Genomic DNA, 23,578 nt, shown 5'->3' with positions numbered 1-23,578 from the left:
CAGTGTGAGCTTTAATTCCAAAAAAGCAAATTAGAAAGTGCATTGCTAATGCACAAGAGCTGTTTCTAGTAACCCTTAAGACCTTGATTAGTTGGTTGGAGATCTTGAGATGAACACTGCAAGAAGGTTGTCCTTTAAGAGCAGGATAGGAAACCCTTGGCCAAGGGGGAGATTACATCTGGGTCAAGGTTAGGGTCGCACCGCAGGATGAGGTTTAGGGAATCCTGACTCAAAAATGCAAATAAGAAAGGGCATTGCTAATGCAGAAGAGCAGAAATCCTTCACTAAACAAACTATACCGCAACACAGAGCGCCCAGTTTGCAGCTGTCTCATGTAGAGATGAACAGAACACACTCACACACTCAAACACACACTCACGTACATCCACACACACCCAGGCTTAATGACATGCATTGTTCGGGGCGCACACAAAAAGAGGTCCTGAATAATTAACATGGGGGTCCTGCATGAGGGTCAGGCGGAAAGCGTATTCATCATCATTTACAGCTAAAAAGGAGAAGAGAGAGGCAAAGGCCACCCAGCCCAATAGCTGACGCTGCCCTACTCCACTGAGCCTCAGAGCAAACAGTCTTTTGCCTGTTGCGGGCCCCTGGTTCCTAACAAGGGCCCCGGACACCCCTCCTTCCCTTCTAAAACTCTGCCCCTCTGCAGGAGCAGCTGTCCAGTTCCCAGCTCAGTATGCAGAGTGACTCTAAGATATGATAATTACCACTTGCGACCACTATATGAAGGAACTCATTCTCATAATTGGGATTAGAAACCCCATATAGCTAATTATGGATGCAATGACAGCAAAGCAAACAAATGAGCCAAGCCTGACTCTTTCTTCAATGGCTCTTGATGCCGATGCCTGCTGGGAGAGAATTACAGAGACTTTCCTCTTGCATGATGTGCAGATGTGCCGGTCTTTCTCTTGCTGAAGAAACCAAAATGACTTATGATGTTTTGGTGTTGCTGTCTTGTTATGATATCGGGCATTGCTACAATTCATGGATCTGGGACAAAATGTTTTTTGGTGGGCCCATAACCACTGTGCTATAGAGGACCTTGGGGTCACCCCAAGAATTGGGATTTCAGATTGACTTCAGATCTCTTTCTACCCAGGCTGCCAGCTTCGAGCTGTGAATATTCGTGTTGTTTTTGGTCATCAAATCAACAATAAACCAACCGTCTCTGGCTCTCGTCCCTTATCGTTTGTTGTCCCTCAGGCCAGTATGTTGTGAGTCCCCCAGCAGGGGCCTGTGTTGAAGCAAACCAGAGGCCCCTACACAATACGCTCTTGTTTGACTCAGTCTGTGTCACTGAGGAGTCAGAGGACAGAACAGCGAGAGAAAAGGACTGAGTGAGGGGAAAGAGAAAAAGAGAGAGAGAGAGACTGGAAAGCACATAGCTGCACTGCTGTTCTTACAATACCATTGCCTAGTCCATCTGTCACAGTCTCACACACACACACATACACACACATTCAAAATGTATGTGTGTGAACGACATGTGTCATATCGCACTGTTGCGGCCTCGCCCCCCTACGCTCCTTGGGGAGCTAAAGGCAGGTCGGGGTTGATTGTTAGAGTCTCCGAGCACCATATGGCTGTATAATTAGTTTTGGCCTGTGATGTAGAGTAATGCTCCCATCTCTGTTGACTCCCAAGCTCACTCTGAAAGACATGGTCCTGATGCGCGTTAATGACCGACCTTATCCAAATACCTTCACACCACAGCACAGGCCTAGTGGTAGTAGCAGGCCACCAGGAGGGCGGCGCCACAGTAAACATGCATATATGAGCTTAATGCATATGTGACATTTATTTAGATTCATACTTGCGTTTTTAACACAGTAGCTCAATTTCAGATATTAAAATCTAATATGTGACCCTGAACCACAAAACCAGTCTTAAGTAGCATGGGTATATTTGTAGCAATAGCCAAAAATACATTGTATGGGTCATTGTATTTTTTCTTCATGCCATAAATCATTAGGATATTAAGTAAATAAGTTCCATGAAGATATTTTGTAAACTTCCTACCATAAATAAATAAAAAAAAATTTTTGATTAGTAATATGCATTGCTCAGAACTTCATTTGGACAACTTTAAAGGCAATTTTCTCAATATTTTGATTTTATTTGCACCCTCAGATTACAGATTTTCCAGTTGTATCTTGCCCAAATATTGTCCTAACAAACCATACATCAATGGAAAGCTTATATATTCAGCTTTTATGTGTATCAATTTCAAAAAATGGACCTGGTTTTGTGGTTCAGGGTCACATATAATATTTCAGAATATTTTTCTGACTATAAATAAGCAGTACACTGATATGATAATTTAAATACTGGTCAATAAGTCAATATTTTCTTCCCAAATAATATTAAATTTATATACTTTTATATACTCATATACTTTTAAATGTATTTATTTTGTCTGAATAATAAAAAAATTAAACACTACAAATGGAAAAAAATTGGAGGCAACACATAATTGTATTGTGCAGAATGAAATATGGATGTTATGTCATAATGGTAAAAAATAGTAATAAATAAATAAACAAATAGACTAATTTAATTAAGAAGCTCAAATAATGACTGATATATGATGCATATGAATGTCCTTTCTTTTCATATTCATTGGAACCATGCCACTTTGTTAAATTTAACCCCTGCGTCTGAGAAAATATATGAGTAAAATGACTGTATATCAGTACAAACCTGGACATCTTTGAGGTTGTGGAGCACTCTGCTGTCGTTGTTTTTGCCCCAAACGAGTAGGCCCTGATCTGGGATGCGTGTTTAGAAAATGTGGGGGTCTGAAATGGACAGGCCAGGCCTCCATATGTGCTTGAAAACGAGAACACAAGGGTGGAGGGCATTTCTCACGTCTGATTACCTGAAGAGATGAAAAAAACATCTTGGTACTAATTTACAAAATAACATTTGGAAAGTCACAGCACTTTTTCAGCCTAAGTACCTCTCTGCAGTGCCCCCTAGTGTTGACATATTGAAACAGCTTATTCAATTTTGCCTTTCATTGTGACACACATATACGTTCAGCATTCTTGCTGTAGGGTTAGCATGAACAAGAAAGTAAGGAGCAGCAGTTGGTCAATATTGATATTTAGAAAGGTTAACTCGCTTGCCCTTTGCCTGCCGGCTAGCAACGGCCAGCTAGCAAACATAGCTGCATCTTTGGACAAATTCACAGCCTATGTTTTTTAAATAACAAACACAACATGTACATTTTTACGAGAATCTGAACAGACTCTTGGTAATTTTGGCAGTTCTCTTTGTTTATATGTGTGCTCGCACACTTTCTCTTTGCTTTGTGTAGCCAGATGGGTGCCACACTGCTTGTAACTTGTCGGAGAGCAAGTCTTAACCTGTCCAGTGCCACAGGGCAATGTTAAAAAGCACAAATACACACACGTCTTTATGTCTTTATCCCTTTTGAATTGACTGACAGTAAATTGCTGAGTAAACATGGCTATGTCTGAGCTGACAATGTTATCAAAGGGGACATGTGCTCTCTGTTGCCTGCGTTATTGGAGCTCAGAGCGGTGACCCCAAACCATTTTACACACTCTCTCTCTGACACTAATGAAGCCTCTCCTCTGATACAAACAGATCTTTCGCACCTTTTATCTCCCTTCAGTCATTCTTTCATTCATTCGATCGCTCTTTCTGTCCTCCTGTCCCAACACATCTGTCTTAAACGGCTGAAAGGGATCCCTATGTCCATTACCTTTTTTTCATGTTGTTGAGGTTAGTGAAACATGCAATCTTAATGTTTACGATCACTTTAAACCCATAATCGCACTAATGTGCTTTTTCCTGATAAAAAATGTGATGGAAAAAAAACCTCCCAGTTTTCTGTTATATATGTATTTATGAGTACACTGCTACTACTACTAAATAATACTAGTAATAAATATAAAAATATAAAAATATAAATATATTTTAAATATAAAAAGTAATTCATAATATTAATAAAAAGTAAAATTATTTATTTATTTATTTTAAAAAGCTCCCAGTTTGCTGTGGTTGTTTGTAGGAATGCACAATATTTATTTATTTATTTATTTATTTATTTATTTATTTATTTATTTATTTATTTATTTATCTACACTACTACTTTTACAACTAAAATAAAATACTATTAAAAGTTATTTTATTACTAAATAAAAATATAAAACTGAATTGTAATATGACTATTGGAATGTTTCACAGTAAAATAAATATATAAATAAAGTATTTACAAAAATGCAAAATGTAAAGTAAATAATGATAATAATAACAATAACAATAAAGTAAAGCTAATAATAATAATAATATTAATTATTATTATTATTACTACTACTATTACTACTAAATAAACTAAGTAACATAAAATATAAAACAAAATAATAATAATTAAATTATTTATTTATTTATTTATGACTATACTACTACTACTACTAAATAATACTACTAATAACATTATTTTATTACTATTTTATTTATTATAAAACAGAATAATAAATATTACTATTGCAGTGTTTCACTGTAAAATAAAAATCTGTAGCATAAGATCTGTAGTGAATAATAATAACAATAATAATAATAATAATAATAACAACAACAACAACAATTATTACTACTACTACTACTAAATAAACTGAAAATATAAAATATAATAATAATGATAATAATAATAACTTTTTTTCTTTTTAAAGCACCCAGTTCGCTGTGGTTGTATTTATTTATTTATTTAATTGTTATTTATTTATTTATTTATTTATTTATTTAAATACACTACTACTAGTACTAAATAATACAACTAATACAATTATTTTATTACTAAATAAAATATAAAACATAATAATAAATATTGCTATTGCAATGTTTCACTGTAAAAAAAAAAAACATCAAATATTTACGGATAGAAAAAAATAAATAAATAAAAACACTGAAAATGTAAATAAAAAAATAAATAATAATAATAATAAAGTAAAGCTAATAATAAAAATAATGAGTATTATTATTACTATGATAATTATTATTATTACTAAAAAACTAAATAAAATAAATATATAATATAAAAATAGAACAAAATAATAATAATAATAATAATAATTATTATTATTATTATTGTTATTATTATTATTATTACTAAATAAAATAAACATTTAAAATAAAAAAGTAAAATAAAAAATATAAAATAAAATAATAAATATTACTAATATTTCACAGTAAAATAAAAAGTATTTAAGACTATAAAAATAGTAAAAAGGTAAGGTGATTAATAATAATAATAATAATAATAATAATAATAATAATAATAATAATACAGATTTTATTTATAAGTATTAAGAAAATGAAGTATTACTATTACTGTAATATTTAAATGTGGAGTAAATTGCAGTTTTAGAATGAATTACAAAATGTATTCAGATTAAATATAAACTTCCACCTTTGAACACTTTTAAATGTCTTTTGCAAACTGTTTGAAAGGACACCTATTTTTTTTTTTTTTTTTTTGTTTTGTTTTTTTGTTTTGGACTGTGTATGAGTACTGTTATTTTGTGTGCTGAACAGAACTTTCTGGAGGAAGAGATTGTAATATCTTAATATCTCAATTGGATTTTCCTGGTTAAATTTAGGAAATAAAGATGTCTCTAAAAATACCCCAAATCATCATCTCCGACCCCAACCTGAAAGCAATAAAAGCAAAGAGCTCACTTGCAGAAGCTGTTTGGAGTCCTCTGAGAGTGGCATTGTACATTAAACGCTGAGTGTCTTTGACCTTGTAATGGTGATTGTAGCCCCATGTCGGGCCCGAGGGTCCTCTGCCCCAGTGTGTGGGCTCTTCAGAGGCCTACAGGAAATGACATGACCCCCTGGCGTCAGGCGGGCCGCACTGCGGCACACACACGCACAGCGCCTGTACTAATGTCATTAACCTCGAGTGTTCGTGCCGGACGGCCTTCTGACAGAGATGGGCCAGCGTGCGCTCGTGAATGCAGGGAGTCTGTAAACCAGAGTCCCAGATGGCCCGTACCGAGAAGAGGCCTGCATACACTCCTCAGCCTCTTCACAAACACACGTACGCATACACACGCACGCTTAATAGCACTGCCTCTGTGTGAACCCTCCGCCGGGGGGAGACGAGGCGATCGGGGGCCAAACAGAAGTGTGTCTCTGTGCCTCTGTCTGCAGGGGAACAGAGGATTCCTCTCAAAAAGGCCTGACGTCTAAGAAAGCCAGGCTTAGCGCTAACAAGGTTAAACCCCGCTGAAAAAGAGTGACTTTTTCAATCAGCCAGATTTGTGTTTCTGCCTGCGCCGTAATTAGCTTTGCTCCGGGACGGGGGGATGAGGAAGAGAGGAGCGGAGGAGAGGAGGGGAAGACATGACAGTGGGGAGCATTGTGGAGTCTCTAGGATTGGGAGGACCAAATCTGATTAGCCGCTCGTGTCAGAAGCCAGGCTCAGATGCAGCTTAGCATTCTGAGCAACTTTCTACTTTCTGTCCCGGCAGACAATGAGGCTACTTTTTCCATCTCCTCTATCGCTCTTCACCCCTTCACCTTCTCTTTTAAACTTTCTGCCTTGTGCAAAACAGCTCGCCCCGTCCCGCAGAATACAGAGCAGGGAACCTTGAATAAAGTGTATATATATATGGATTTAATTGTGTACCTATGTTGTAAAATAAATAAATACAGTTAATATAATTATAATTTACATGACTAAACTTATTCAGTCCAGTTCTGCACCTGCACCTTCAGCATACTCATTTACTCTCATGTCAGCACTCAACTTGTGTGACTTCCTTGTCTAAAATAACTGAATTTATGATCAAAATATCACTGTCTGTCAGTTGCTGTTTAACTTTGATTATTCAAAAGAAAAGTTTGAGGTCTGTAAGATTTTTCTTTTTTGAAAGAAATGAATACTTGTGTTCAACAAGGACACATTCAATGGGTCAAAAATGACAATAAAGACAATAATAATGTTACAAAAGATTTCTATTTCAAATAAATGATGTTCATCAAAGAAACCTGAAAAATGTCACAGTTTCTACAAAAAATATAAAGTTATTTCTTATATTAATTAATTGAGTTTTTATTATTTTATTTTATTTTATTATTTTCAGTGTATCTGAATGATTTCTGAAGGATCATGTGACTCTGAAGACTGGAGTAATGATGCAGAAAATTTTTTATTTTCCATCACAGGAATAAAGTAAAATATTTTAAAATAGAAAATTGTATTTATTAAGTTGTAAAAGTGTTTTACTGGATTTCTGGTCAAAAAAAAAAAAAAAAAAAAAGATATTTTTAAACTTTCTATTCATCAGAGAAAGTGGAAAAATGTCAGTTTCCACCAAAATATAAAGTTTTTTATCACAGGAAAAAATTCTTATTGAAATAGAAAATAATTATTTTCGATTGTAAAAATATCTGAAAATATTATTGTTTTACTGTATTTTGATAAAATAAATCCAGCCAGATTTCTACATAAAAAAAAGTTTTAAACTTTCTATTCATCAAAAAACCTAAATAATGTCATAGTTTCCACAAAATATAAAGTTTATTTTATTTTATTTTATTTTATTTTACTTGAATGATTTCTGAAGGATCTTGAGACACTAAAGACTGGAATAGTGGCTGAAAAAAAAAAAAAAAAATAATGAAATAGAATGTTTTTTTTCTTTTTAATTGTAATAATATCTGACAATTTAACTGTTTTACTATTTTTGATCACAAACAAAAAATGTCAGTTTCCACAAAAATTAAAAGTTATTTCTGTTATTATAACTGTGTTTTTATTTTATTTTATTTTATTTTATTTTATTTTATTATTTTCAGTGTATCTGAATGATTTCTGAAGGATCATGTGACTCTGAAGACTGGAGTAATGATGCAGAAATAAAGTTTTCCATTACAGGAAAAAATTCTTATTGAAATAGAAAATAATTATTTTCAATTGTACAAAAAAATATACACAGTATTATTGTTTTACTGTATTGTGATAAAATAAATCCAGCCAGATTTCTACTTAAAAAAAAAAAAAGTTTTTTAAACTTTCTATTCATCAAAAAACCTAAATAATGTCATAGTTTCCACAAAATATAAAGTTATTTCTGTTTTTAAGTATTTTATTTTATTTAATCTTATTTTCAGTGTATTTTATTTTATTTTATTTTATTTTCAGTATACTTTAACGATTTCTGGAGGATCATGAAACTGAAGTCTGGAGTAGTGGCTGATTAGAAAATAGTTATTTTAAATTGTAATGTTATCTGACAATATTAGTGCTTTACTGTATTTTTGATCAAATAAAACCAGCCAGATTTCTACTTCAAATAAATGATGCTTTTAAACTTTCTATTTATCAAAGAAACCTGAAAAAAAATGTCAGTTTCCACAAAAATAAAAAGTTATTTCTGTTATTAAGTAACCGTGTTTTTATTTTATTTTATTTTATTTTATTTTATTTTATTTATTTGTATTTTATTTTATTTTATGATGTTATTTTCAGTGTATTTTATTGTATTTTATTTTATTTTCAGTATACTTTAATGATTTTTGAAGAATCATGAAACTGGAGTCTGGAGTAGTGGCTGATTAGAAAATAGTTATTTTAAATTGTAATGTTATCTGACAATATTAGTGCTTTACTGTATTTTTGATCAAATAAAACCAGCCTTGGAAAGCGTAAGAGACTTAATTCCAAAAAAAAAAAAAAAAAAAAAATGTTTGATTTTTTAAATATTTAACAACTTCAACATTTTGAACTGTAGTGTATATTTAGTCCTTGCACACTGTAGATAGCATTATACTTATATCTTGTATCTTATACTTAAATAACTTTTTTTTAATTATTCCATCTTATCTCACAAAGGTCATCAGTTCTTAAAATTCTATAAAATTCTATACTATTTTATCTAAATAAATAAAAAATAAAACAACAAATATTATTATTTTATTTATTTTTTATTTATTTATTTTTGCTACAAGTGATTTTAGGCATCATTATTTGATCATTATTCTGGAGCAGCAGAAGCATTTTAGCATAAAAAAATAACAAATCACCTTTCAACTCCAAACAATATGTTTCACTGTTCCAGAGTCAGAACTGTACCATCTTTTGGAGTGCTAACACAGTCAGCTCATTGTCTCCCGATCGGATGGCTGTGTGGTTTGAATGCGGCTTGCCTTCCTGTGGCCACCCTCTTTATTACGCACACAAAAATGGAAGTACAGCTCCACTCGCCGTTAAGAAAGCACGTCATACCAAACAGAATGCAACCCAACCAAACCATAAATCACAGTGTAAACACAGTGTTTGTCTGCGGAGCGAGGCGGGCCCACGAGTGTGTTTGCCCACCTGTGCATGTGTCATCGTTTGGGCGTACAGTATTCAGGGCCCTGACGGCACTCGTGATGTCGTCTCAGTGGCGACAATGTCCATGGAGACCGTGAGGTATGAAGCCAACGGGGTGGGTTAATCGTCTCTTGTTCTCAATAGATGTTTGGACTGGGACGGCCCCGTAAAGTTCACAGTGTTTAAATGCAGCGATGCGCCCAGTGTTTTATAGCGTACCGAGGTGATCCAGAGGGCAGAGAATGTGTGTGTGCGCCAGCGTTTTCAAGTTTAGCGATGCATAAGTGTGTTTATTCATACTCGTGCGCCTTGGCTGATTGTGTACTGGTACGTTTCGAAGATGTAAATTAGTCAGTAAGAGGCTGGTGGATCTTTGTGCCCTTTTTTTTCTTGTTTGTTTAACCAGAGGCCAAGACAGGAAGCCAGCCCACACAACTCGCTGTCCCCATGGTAACCTCTCTGTTGCCTGTGGCACATTCACAGTCTCTGGCCTCTTGAAGACGGAGACAGTGAGGTGGACGGGCACAAGCCATCAGTGCATATGTGTTTCCAAGCGATAGTGTTTGTTTACAGGAGTCAGATTTGAATATTAGTCTCGTCTTATTAGATTATGCCAATGTACGGCATGCTAAATCAATTGGAATTGTGCTTTGATGAAGCGTAATTACGCGCGTCAGTCTCGTGTCTTCGTAATTGAAGCGTAACTGCTGTTCTTACACAAGTACTCACCGTATGATGCTGTGCTCTGTTCCACAGGACAGCTTGTTTCACAAAGCAGAAGTAATATGATGGTGCCTGGAGGATAGAAAACAGGTTTAGATAGGACTGATGTTGACACTAATTAGTCTTGTTTGCTAAGATTAACATGTCTATTTTTGCTCATATACAGTGTTTTCTGTATTATGGACGTTAATCATATGGCTATTGCTTTTATAAGTCAAGTGTTTTCAGGACACCCCAAATGATGAACAAAAAAGCCCCTTCTTTAAATATGAATGCAGTTACATATGTTCATATTTGAGGAAGAGAAAAATAGTAAGTAGGATATTATGAATGCAACACTCTAAAAAATGCTGGTTGTTTCAACCCAACTTTGGGTTAAATCTAGACTAACCCAACTTGGGTTATAAATTTAATTAAAAAATTAACCCAACAGTTGAAACAACCCAGCATTTTTTAGAGTGAGCCAAGAAAATTTGAAGTTTACATTGGCACTATTGTACAAAAATGTATTGTATGTAAGTTTGTTTTTGTTTTGGAAATAAGTCTTTTATTTAACTTAAAAAAAAACCTTACTTTAAAAAGGGCAAAGCTGAATTTTCAGCATTTCTTATTCTGATCCTTCAGAAATATGGTAATTGTTAATATGTTGATCTGGTGCTCAAAGATAATTTTATAAAAAATAATAGAATCAGTAACAGTTTTGCTATATAATATTTTTGTGGAAACTTTGATACTAAATAGAAAATTAAAAAGAACAGAATTTATTTCAAATGTTTTACTGTAACTTTTGCTCAGTTGAATATGGAAACTTGTTTCGGCCACTGGGGAAAAAAAGGTAATTACGACCTTTTATCTCACAATTCTGACTTTTTTCTCACAATTGCAAATTTATATCATGCAATTCAGATTTTTTTTTTTTTTTAATTGTGAGATAAAAACTTGCAATTGCAAGTTATCAAGTCGAGACAATTGCAAGTTTATATCATGCAATTCATTTTTTTTCTTTTTTTTGAATTGCGAGACATATACATGCAATTCTAATAAGTAAATTCTGAATTCTGAGAAATAAAGCCAGAATTGTGAGTTATAAACTCACAAGTCTTTGAAAAAAACACTTTTTTTCTCATCTTTTGCTCAATTTAGCTTTAATTTGCCCTAATTTTAATTTTAAATAAAAAACAAAAAAGGGTAATTGCGACTTTTTGTTTCACAATTCAGACATTTTTCTTAAAGAATTGCAAGATTGTTAGTTAGAATTGCAAGTTTATATCTTGCAGTTCTGAGAAAAAAGTCAGAATTGCGTATCAAGTTGAATTGCGATATAAACTTGCAATTCTGTTTTCTTAGAATTGCATGATATAAACTTGCAAATGCAAGATATAAAGTCAAAAACGCAAGACATAGACTTGCATTTCTAAAAAGTAAATTCACAGTTCTGAGAAATAAAGTGAGAATTGCGAGATGTAAACTCATAATTCTGACTTTTTTTCTCAACTTTGGCCTAATATAACATAGAAGCCCGTTTCCACCACTGGATAAAAAGTAAAAAATGATAATTGCGACTTTTTATCTCACAATTTTGACTTTTTTCTCACAATTGCAAGTTCATATCATGCAATTCTGACTTTTTTCTCAGAATTGTGAGGTATGAACTTGCAATTGCAAGTTATCAAGTCAAAGTTGCATAAAAGTCAAAACTTGCAATTCTCACAGTTGAGTGACTTTTTTTCTTAGAATTGAGTTTACATTTCACAATTCTGACTTTATAACATGAAACTGTGAGTTATTAAGTCAGAATTGCGAGATACAAACTCACATTTGTGAGAAAAAAAAGTCAGAATTGTGAGTTTATATCTTGCAATTCTGAGAAAAAGTCAGAACTACAAAATATAAACACAAAGTCACAGAAAAAGTCAGAATTGCAAGATACAAACTCATATTTGTGAGAAAAAAGTCAGAATAGCGAGTTTTTTTCTTAAAATTCTGACTTTATTTCTTACAATTCTGGAATTATGTTACACAATTCTGGGAAATTGTGAGAATTGTGAGTTTATATCTCGCAATTCTGACTTTACAACTCGCAATTGCAAGTTTATATCACAATTTGGGGAAAAAAAGTCAGAATTGCGAGTTTATATCACGCAATTCTGACTTTATAACTTGCAGAATTGCAAGATATAAACTCACTTGAGAGAAAACGTCAGAATTGCAAGATACAAACTCACATTTGTGAGAAAAAAAGAATAGCAAGTTTTATCTTGCAGTTCTGACTTATTTTTTACAATTCTGACTTTATATCATGCAATTCTGAGAAAAACAGTCAAGAGTTGTGAGATTATATCTCGCAATTCTGACTTTATAATTCACATTTTTTCTCAGAATTGTGAGCTAAAAGGTCTCAAAAACCTTTCATTCAGTGGAGAAAACAGGCTTCCATAATTTAATGTATCCTTGTTGAATAAAAGTATTAATTTCTTAAAGAAAAAAAAAAAAACATACAGAAACTGAACTTTTGAACAGTAGTGTTAATACATTTTAATAACAACCTGTTTTTAAATAAGTAAATAATTTGCTTTTATAATGTCACTGTTATAAAACAATTTATTAAACTATCAAATTAATAAAATATCTACAAAATATTGAATTTGTTTTAACTTTATATATCTGTTATTTGTATAAACCTGGAGCAGACAGCATTCTCTACTAAACAAAGGTATCCGTGTCGTTTAAAAAAAAAAAAAGTTTTTGTTTTACACTTTCCAATGGGCCTTTTAACACCCCTCTGCAGCCCCAGACGGCAATTTGAAAACCTGTGTTCTAAGGACTTTTGATTTCCACCTGTCCAACAATGAAATGAAAAAGCATTGGCTTTCTGGCCAGCAAGCAGCCATCCAGAACATCCTAGCAACCTCATAGCGAGTGACATGCTAAAAACCCCTCCAAACACTGCCGAATGACACTTATACAATCATCTACAACACCCTGGCATTGTGGCAAACTGTTTTGCACAGGAAAGCACGAAGATTGTTGTGACACATTTGTTGAAATAATCTTTAATGTTTCTTATTTAATCTCTTCAGAGTTTGTGCACAAACACTGCCTACACTAACATGACCACACACACACACACAACTGTGATTCATAGACCTCCTTCTCTGAATGTCAATTGACCCTCTGTCTTTGCCTGAGAGCTGTGTTGCATCTCAATAGTGAATACCGACCACTGCATCAGCCTTTCTGAGGAAGTTCATCAAGCTCTCATCAGCTATCTTTGCCTTTAGCTGCAATACAGCCGGCCCGTGGGGGTCTCAGCTCCATCGCTCAGATCCCTTTTTCTTTTCACTCGCTCTCGGACGCTCTCATCTATCTGACCTGTGGCCCAGGGCTCCAACAGAGACTCATCCATCACCACAGACATCTCACGATTCCTCTGTCTATCCCTGTCCCTGTTCACTGAGGTCACGTATTTCGCTCCTCTTAGGTCATCAGTCTCACTGTGGCAGATGCCAGAGCTTCTGAGTCAGCTTTGGCCTGGCAGCCTGGTGGTTTTCCCTCTCTCTCACAGCGGTCACACACTGGGGCAGGGAATTGTGAGATCTGAAGTCACCAGCCCACCTGTGGGCGATGTGTGGGACCTGCAGAGTGGGACCAAAGAAAGAATACTGAACGCCTGCTTGAACCTGTCCATTGAGAAGAATTAGGAAAATCGCTATTGACAGGTTGCAGCATTGTTCTCTTTTTTTGAAGTTTTGTTTTAGGCTGTTTTTTGTACAAAACAGTTGGATTTAGCCACATTCGAAGCCATTGTAGCATGTGATTGCCATCACAGATTTGAACCATTTTAATCTTAGGACACACATTATTTGTAAAAATGCACATATTTATCCAACAACAAACCCTTTTGAAAGCACTGCATTCTGAAATCTGAAATTATGGTTCGATCCAGTTATTTTGGAATGATTCCTAATTATGGAATTCCTATTATTAATAATGTTAAGAGTCTCTTATGCTCATTAAGGCTGTGTTTATTTGATTAAAAATACAGAAGAAATTGCAATTTCTAATATTGGTGTCCTATTTAAAAATACTTTAAAATATATTGAATTTCTGTGACACAGCGATGAATTTTCTCAGCCATTACTTCAGTATGCAGTGTCTCTTTTTTACCTACTTTTTAAAAATCTTTTGATGAATAAAAAGTTAAAAAGAACAGCATTTATTCAAAATAGAAACCTTTTTTTAACAATATAAGTCTTTACTATCACTTTTTATCCATTTAACACATCCTTGCTGAATAAAAGTATCATTTTCTTTTAAAGAAAGAAAGAAAAAATTAGCTTACCCCAAACTTTCGGATAGTAGTGTATATTGTAACGCTACATTTCTGTTTTGAATAAACACTGTTCTTTTTAACTTTTTATTCATCAAAGAATCCTGAAAAAGTATCACAGGTTCCAAAAAATATTAAGCAGCACAATTGTTTCCAACGTTGATTATAAATCAGCATATTAGAATGATTTCTGAAGGATCGTGTGACACTGAAGACTGGAGTAATGATGATGAAAATTCAGCTTTGCTTCACAGGAATACATTATATTTTAAAGTATATTAAAATAGAAAACAGTTATTTTAAATTGCAATAATATTTCACTAAATTTTTTCAGTTTTTTTTTTTTTTTTGATGAAGTAAATAAGAATAAGAAACTTATGCTCATTAAAAAACATTAACAATCTTGAACAGCACTGTATGTATATATAAAATTTGGAATATAATTAAAAAATGCTTTATTTGGCATTCACAGTCTCAAAAAAAAATGCATTCAATAAAAAATTTACAGTAAATTAACACGAATGTTAAGTAAACACCTATAACTGTTCATATAATAGATTTGCATGGCATGTGACAAAAAAATACTGAACCAATAATTAAAACATAAATAAAGTCTGTTTTGTACAGCAGAAAAACCATGTTAAAGCAGGGTAAGAAAATTAAAAACTATTTATTATTGGGATAACCTACTATACACAATGAACAAATAATCATTACAAAAAAAATCAAGGTGCATTAAATAAAAAAGTATATTCTCCAAATATTCAAAAAAAAATAAACATACCTAACTTTGCTCAAATAATGCACATAATTATGAATAACAAAGAAATCTGTGCATTTATTTCTTCCAATATACAAATGTACAATATGTAGATATATTACTTTTCCATATATAAAATATATTGTTGTATGAGCTAAAAACATACATGAAACCAAATTAAAAATTGGAACAATTTCAAATATTAACATATATATCTAGCGCATACAAATATGTATGCTTATTTATGTGTGATACATGTCAGTACATGTTAATAGTATGTAAGTAAATCTAAAAGATAGACATGTATTTAATAAATTTATAACAAAAACTAATATATACTGTTTACATATATGGTTGCTATGTATATTACCAAATAAAAATGATCAAATAGATATTATTAACATATGTACATATGTACATAATGTGCATAAATTTTAGTGTAGGGATTTTATATGTAATAATCTTTATCTACCCAAAGAATGTATGTGTATGAAAATTCTGTATTATCTTATAGGTAACATATATGGGAATATCACTCTTAATATAGAAAAATATATATCATATATTACATTGGGTTCAGTCTCAGATGCTTAATGCCTGTTGCATGCAATCTGTGACACATTGGGGTATTATTATAGTTCTGTAATCAAATCATTGAATTTGTAGATGCATTTTTATACTTCAAATTATCTACTTATCTAATATATTCTAATTATAATTTTTAAAGGGATAGCTCAACTAAAAATTAAAATTCTGTCGTTAATTACTCACAATCATTTTGTGCAAAACCTGTAAGACCTTTGTTCATCTTCAGAACACAAATTAGCGCGCAAAAAGTATTCTCGTAGCTTCATAACATTGAGTTTGAACGAGGTCTTATGGGTTTGGAACAACATGAGGGTGAGAAATTAATGACAAAATTTTCATTTTTGGGTGAACTATCCTTTTAAAGCATTTAAATAGCTAATTAAACCTAAAGTTGGCCATAGACTTGGAAATGACTTGTCTCTGAACAGCATTGCAGACAATATTCTTACAGATAAAATGCCCTGCAATTTCTGCTTGTCTTATTATGCTCTTCACCTAAACGACTCCTGGACGATGCACAATGACCAAACCGTAGCTGAATTGCGGCCTCTTAGTACACAATAACCTGCCTTCGCCCTAATTACTTCTTGAGCGTGAATTCAAGTATGTTTGGATCCATATGGGTGATCCTGAGGTGGAAGAACACAGAGATTAGACGGAGAAGAAAATAGTGCTTGTGTTTTTGTGAATGAGGACAGTAATATTCAGTCTTCACAGATTGGCAAAGCGACGAACAAGACCTCATGAGACCCTAAAACTCATTAAAAGTCACAACACCACAGGCTGCGTTTTTAAACATCAGCTTGGGTGAACAGCGGCCTTGATTAGATGTCATATTCATGTCGTAATCCAACACCCTGGCTTAGAGGTCACAGGGTGACGGTCTTATTTCAATCGGAGCTCTCGAGCAAACATAAGCGGGTCTGTACTGAGGCTAGTCAGCCCACACCATTCTGCTCTCCTCTCTGAACTTCTCATCATTGAGATCCATAATGAAATTGGACAGGCGTGATTGGTGTTTTCTGTATCCCATCGTCCAATTCAGCAGATGAGATTAGGCCAATTCCAGGCAGATGGGCTTTCCATTGCCTCAATGTCTCAGGGGCGCAGCAGAGCCCTCGTCCTTTGGGCTTTTCCTGTCAGGGAGACTGTTTACCATTGCATCACACAGACTGGGACCAGACAGGAAATGCTCCTCGACTGGTCCAGGGACACAGGAAATGTAAAGCTTGTCAAAAACAAGTAGGTGGAAGGAGGAAGATCCAATTACTTGATGTACTAATAAGCAAAGTGGTCCTTTCTTCTCCTCCCTTGCCGTCTCTTCCTCTGTTGGCTTGTGCGCCATCTGTCCATTTCTTAAGGAAAGTTCTTGCATGTTTTCAACTGTCTTATATAAGACATAATCAATGTTTATGGACGATCATTGAAGCGATGAGTCAGAGACCAGATGATCACTCTGTATTGGCCATATTTCATGGGCTGATATGTACAAACACACAGGCACCCTTTTATCTTTTCAACAAATCTCAATTGTCCTCCTGTGGACACAGTAAATGCTGAGAGACACAAAATGTTAAGTGAATTAGCAGTGACATGCAGGATGGGAAGTGCCGTACAAATACATTGTCAGACAGTCACTGAAAATAGAATAAAAGGTTCTCGGTTGGTTAAAACTTGGTTCTAGATCAATCATTATCAGGAATGTTTAAAGGAATAGTTCACGCAAAAATGAAAATTCTGTCATTAATTGCTCACCCTCATGTCTTTCCAAACCCATAAGACCTTTGTTCATCTTCGCAACACAAATTAAGATATTTTTGATGAAATCCAAGACTCTGCATAGACTGCAGCGCAACTGAAATGTTCAACTTCCAGAAAGGTAGTAAGGACATTGTTAAAATAGTCCATGTGACATCAGTGTTTCAACCGTAATGTTATGAAGCTACAAGAATATTTTTTGTGCACCACGAAAACATGTCAGTTGCTGTCTTTGCAGGATCTGAAAGCTCTCGGATTTCATCAAAAATATCTTAATTTGTGTTCCAAAGATGAATGAAGGTCTTACGGGTTTGGAACGACATAACGGTGTATAATAAATAACAGAATTTTCATTTTTGGATCCCTTTAAGTGAAAATTGTGATTAATCACAAAAATAATATTTTTACCTAGCTCTAGAAAGGAAAATTGTTGTGTAGCTTTTGCTACTGATACTTCCACAGTACTTTCCTTAAAGGGACAGTTAAATTTCGGTCATCAGTTATTCACCATTATGATATTTCAAACCCATAAGACTTTTGTGCAATTTCATTTGTTCAAATGATGCTGTTTTTGCTGACCCTCCATTGTTCATCATATACAGCGATTGTGTCTTTTGAGAAGACTTAAGTCACTCGATTCATATGAATTACTTTTACAATGAAGTTCATGAAGTTTCAACATTGAAGCATCAACATGTTGGTTGCATGGACTTTCAATTGAGTTTACAGAAATCTCTCAGGTTTCATTAAAAATATCTTTCTTTGTTGTGTTTTGAAGATGAACATGGGTTTGAAACAACATAAGGGTGAGCAGTTAATGACAGATTTAAAATATGGGGGTGAACTAACCCTTTAAAGGGACAGTTCACCCAAAATGAAAATTCTGTCATTAATTATTCCCCCCCTTATGTCGTTTGAAATCCGTTCATCTTCAGATCACAAATTAAGATATTTTTGATGAAATCTGAGAGCTTTCTGTCCCTGCATAGAGAGCAATGCAACTGTCACGTTCAAGCCCAGAAAGGTAGTAAGAACATCATTAAAATAGTCCATGTGACATCAGTGGTTCAATATCAGTTTTATAAAGCTACAAGAATACTTTTTGTGCACAAAGAAAACAAAAATAACGTGTTTAATCAACAATTTCTTCTCTTCCGTGTCAACTTTCAACGTCTGTTTACGAGAGTCCCACAACGCCTGAATGTTTCAGTTGCAAATGTTGAAATCCGTTCATCTTCAGAACCAAAAATTAAATAAAACATATGAATAAGATTATGTCTTGTACATATCAGCGCATGAAATATGGCCAATATAGAGTGATCATCTGGTCTCTGACTCATCGCTTCAATGATCGTCCATAAACATTGATTATGTCTTAAATATTTTAGATGAAACCGAGAGCTTTCTGACCCTGCATGGACAACAACGCAACTGAAATGTTGAAGACCCAGAAAAGTAGTAAAGACATCATTAAAATAGTCCATGTGACATCAGTGGTTATGAAGCCAAGAGAATACTTTTTGTGCTCAAAGAAAACAAAAATAATGTCTTTGTCTCGAGTACCACAACACTTGAAAGTTTCAGTTGTGTTGCAGTCTATGCAGGATCAGAAAGCTCTCGGATTTCATCAAAAATATCTTAATTTGTGTTTTGAAGATGAACGAAGGTCTTACAGGTTTTGAACGACATGAGGGTGAGTATTTACTGACAGAATTTTAATTTTTGGTTGAACTATCTCTTTAAGAACCCTTCTGATTCAACTGATTCAGCCTAGATAGGTGAACTTTTCAATCTCAATTGAGTTGATATAAGCAGATAACTTGTCTAAGCTTATAGAGCAATCTCTGACAAACCACATTACACAGACGTCCGCAACAAGAGAATTACCAAGCTAATACACAACAAACGCACACCCTAACATCATCCACACACAACCCTACAACACAGAACATCAATCAAACCACAAAAGCTCCACGAACACATGAGGAAATCCTTTTTTCCCCCAAAACAATGAGGTCTCCAAACGGCAACCCTATTAATAGTCTACAAAAGGGGCAGGCCTTGATCCCCAGCATGGAGGAGACCGGTGTAAAACACACGCACAAAACCAACGGCCCACTGCCGCTCGCCGGGTCAGCTATGATGAGCCATGAATGTAACCGTCCAACCAATCTGGCTTAATAGTGTCCATCCTCGCCACCTTTGCAGAGCCAATGGTGTGTGTACGTGTTGACTCGGAGGGTCAGAGGGGCTCCACAGATTCTGTGACCCCGAAAGGAGACTAGAGAATCAGAAGCGGACCCCCACCGCTTGGACAGAGCCTTCTTTATGCCCTAATCTGCTAGCATCAGAGATCAATATGGTTAGTGGTACCGCCACAATAGCAAGAGCAGGAGTTAGCACCTTGCCCGATTTCGGAGTCTCTCTGGGGGGGCATAAAGGCGAAGTTTGCCTTGCCCGTCACTGACCTCTGGCACGGCCGCACCCCAGCAGCTAACCTGCTTAACATTCATTACGGAAACCTGGGCAGATGCTCCGATTTCAGGCCTGCTGTCGCCTTCTTTCTTGTCCCTGCTTCCCCATCCTCTCAACATGAGGTTGATTTGAAGTGCTCTTTCATTTCTAAAGCAGAGATCAGAGATCCACTGACAGGCCGAGCTTACCAATGCCAAAGGGTTTTGAAGAACCCTGGTGTGGTGGAGACTCACCGTATTTCTCCAGCGCTGGGGTCTGGAGCTCAGATGCCAGGCTTTGCTGTTGACGCATCTCCCAGGGTGACTGAAACGAGGTTGAGCGCCTCCGACAGAATGAGGTTTCCAGCTGTAATTGTGCCTTTTAGGTCCTTCCTCAGTTGTCAACATGCTGTGTTTTCTGTTTACTCTCAAACCCAAGTTATTGGTGGTTATTTGGACAAAAAGAGTTGTCTTGGTTTCTGTTGTCCTCGTAATCTAGCCAAATTTGGTTTTGCTCTCTGGAATGAAATGCTTGAGAGCTCATTGCTTCTGTTAATGATTATACCAAACCAGTCAGGTGAGTCATCTTTATCGAAAATTAGGAAATGTACACACACAAGCCCAAAACAGTGGATGGCAAAGTAGACAAAGGGCTTTTCAGAACAGAAAGAATAGGCAAGGATCAGGTTCTGTCCTGCTACATGCATAAATCTGCCGTCGTGCTTAATTACATTACTGAGGATTTACAGAGTCGTTTTAAGGAAACCACACACACTATCAGTCCCACAAATCAAAGCTCATTAGTGGGAATGTGTGCGAGTGTGTGTTTCCCCTCGTGCATGTCAGTGGGACTGCTGTCTATCTGCCGTTTTAATCATATCTCATTAGTGTGAGAGGATTTCAAGGATTCAAGTTGTCTTATGCTCGTTCACTCTTCAGCTGGGGCCAAATATTCAGGAGAAATATTAACCAAATGACTAGTGTGAGCCTGTTGCCCTGGTGACTGGTAGAAACGTCAACATATGCAAACATACAAACTTTTTTGGTTTTGGTTGGGTACATGAAATCAGGACAGGAAAACAATCAGAATGATGGTCAATGATATATGATATGTCCATGATAAATAAAAGGAAAAAACCTTTAAAAATCTAGCTTAAAGCCAAGTTCTTAGAAATACTGTTTGGATTTATGTTGATTTCTTTTAAGTTTACATTATATTCACAGTACTGACTCCCAAAGGTCATGTGATATAATAATCAAGCAAAAAGAAATATATATTCTCTGAACCACTAAATAATTTACAATTTTTTCATCATGGTATCAAGACAGTTACCTCGATATTTCTTATCCCCCCAAAATATCAAAACTAATGTTGATTCAGACATTAAAAACATGGTAAACATGGTACACTTCCATTCAAAAGTTTTGGATCAGTAAGAATTGTAATGTTTTTTTGTTTGTTTGTTTTTTTAAAGCCTTTTCTGGCCATCAGGCCTGTTTTTATTTGATTAAAAATACAGAAAAAACTGCAATATTGTGAAATATTATTGCAATTTAAAATAGTGGTTTTCTATTTCAATATACTTTAAAATATAATTTATTCCTGTGATGCAAAGCTAAATTTTTATCATCATTACTCCAGTCTTCAGTGTCAAATTAGCCTTCAGAAATCATTCTAATATGCTGATTTATTATCAGTGGTGGGAAAAAAAAAACTGTATTTATTTAAAATAGAAATCTTTTGTAACAATATACACTCAACGTTTGGGCATCAGTAAATTGTTTCTTTCTTTCTTTGAAAGAAATTAATGCTTTTATTCGGCAAGGATGGGTTAAATTGATAAAAAGTGATAGTAAAGACTTAGATTGTTAGAAAAGATTTCTATTTTGAATAAATGCTGTTCTTTTGAACTTTTTATTCATCAAAGAATCCTGTAAAAAGCATCACAGCTTTCAAAAAATATTAAGCAGCACAACTGTTTCCAGCATTGAAAATAAATTACATATCAGAATGATTTCTGAAGGATCATGTGACATTGAAAACTGGTGTAATGGCTGATGAAAATCCAGCTTTGAATCACAGGAATAATTTCTATTTTAAAGTATATTAAAATAGAAAACCACTATTTTAAATCGCAATAATATTTCGCAATATCTGTTTTTACTATATTTTTGATCAAATAAACGCAGCCTTTATGAGCAGTAAAGACTTTCTTACAAAACATTAAAAATCTTACTGATCCCAAACTTTTGAATGGCAGAGTATATATATAGTTCTTATAGTGTGTCCTGTTTTAAAATCTTTCTGTGCACGACAGAAATTGTTGCAGGGCATTCTGGGTAATCCAGATGCAACAAAGCCAGTTGCTAAGGTAATCACAGAAAAATGCTTTGTCAGATAACTGTTTCCTAGATAGAAAAGCAGTGTATAGCTATTTAATCGCTCACAGTAATATAGCAGTTGTCCTTTGTTTGCAGATACATAAGCAAAAATAGGAAAAAGAATGTCATCAAGATTTGAACCAAAATTCCCTAATCCTGGAATCCTGGAACCTTTTAAATACGCATCGTAGAATCATATGAAATCCTAAGTAAATGTCTTTAGTGAATAAGATCGAGCCATTCTACCAGGTATTGTTAGCTTAAAAGCTGCAGGACAAAAGCTTGTGGTTTTGGGCTTATCCCATCTCAGCAGGACACCCGAACCCCCTGTGGGACTAACTCACTCTAGTCCTAAACTTCATCTCGGCCTGAGAGCCCACACTGGGCCGGAATACACCCATTCCATCAATCTGTCAAACCAGAACAGACACATGCGCTACAATAAGGCCTCCCTGCATCTTTGCTTTAATGTTCCCACTTCACAATATGGTCTTTGCGACACTATATCAGTGGAGCTATTTTTATCCCACTGAGCGATGCTGCTTGGGAAAAAGCTTGACCTTTGCTCTTGGAGACTATAATGTGGCATCATAGGAATATTCAAGAGTCAGTAACATCTTGATTATCACTCACAAAAAAAATCCATTTATCACTTATAAATAAAATAAAAAATAAATGTGTATGTAAGAGCTGAATCTGACGTCACATGAAAAAAGCCGTGGAGCGTGGCCACTTGGTGGCGCTAATAATATATAATATACATAAAAAAGGCCATAACTACACAACCATTTGTCCTATTGATTGAAAAACTGTAAGCACGGTCTTGGTCCAAAGTGCCACAAGTGTCCATAGGGACATTTGTGTATCTCAAAAAACATGGCCGCCATAGGCCGATTGAACTTTGAGCACCTACTAGACAAGCTTTACAGAGGTTGATCAGAATGATACTTGGTGGGCCTGTTTAGCTCATGGCCCTAAATGTCTGTGAGTAATTTGAAAGAAATCAGCCACTGGGGAGGCGATATTGCATTTTTTAAAGGGCAGAAACATTTGTATATTGAGCGGTTTTTCAAACATACATGCAATATTTGTTTCATACAATAGACCTCCTCTTTCTGAACGACTTTGCCTCTGCTGTTAACCAAACCATTTGTAAAATGACTGAGAAGATGAGAAGAGAAAAAAAAAAAAAAAAAAACTTACTT

The 23,578-nt window shown here is 34.7% G+C and overlaps 1 protein-coding gene across 1 annotated transcript in view; it reads right to left on the bottom strand.

Annotated features, from left to right (window-relative positions):
- Positions 1-20,520, bottom strand: part of LOC127164584 (uncharacterized) — a 46,861-nt gene extending 26,341 nt beyond the window's left edge. Inside the window, exons 1-3 of the mRNA XM_051108587.1 lie at positions 20,247-20,520; positions 10,109-10,174; positions 2,728-2,905 (exon numbers count right to left, since the gene is read on the bottom strand). Of these exons, the coding sequence (XP_050964544.1) occupies positions 2,728-2,905; positions 10,109-10,174; positions 20,247-20,399 (397 nt within the window). The 5' untranslated portion in view covers positions 20,400-20,520. The remainder of the gene's footprint in view (positions 1-2,727; positions 2,906-10,108; positions 10,175-20,246) is intronic.
- Positions 20,521-23,578: the final 3,058 nt, after the last annotated feature.

This window comes from Labeo rohita, chromosome 4 (genome assembly GCF_022985175.1).
Source record: "Labeo rohita strain BAU-BD-2019 chromosome 4, IGBB_LRoh.1.0, whole genome shotgun sequence".
Lineage (NCBI taxonomy): Eukaryota > Metazoa > Chordata > Actinopteri > Cypriniformes > Cyprinidae > Labeo > Labeo rohita.
The sequence above is the reverse complement of the archived record's forward strand: the minus strand, read 5'-3'. Positions and strand labels throughout refer to the sequence as shown.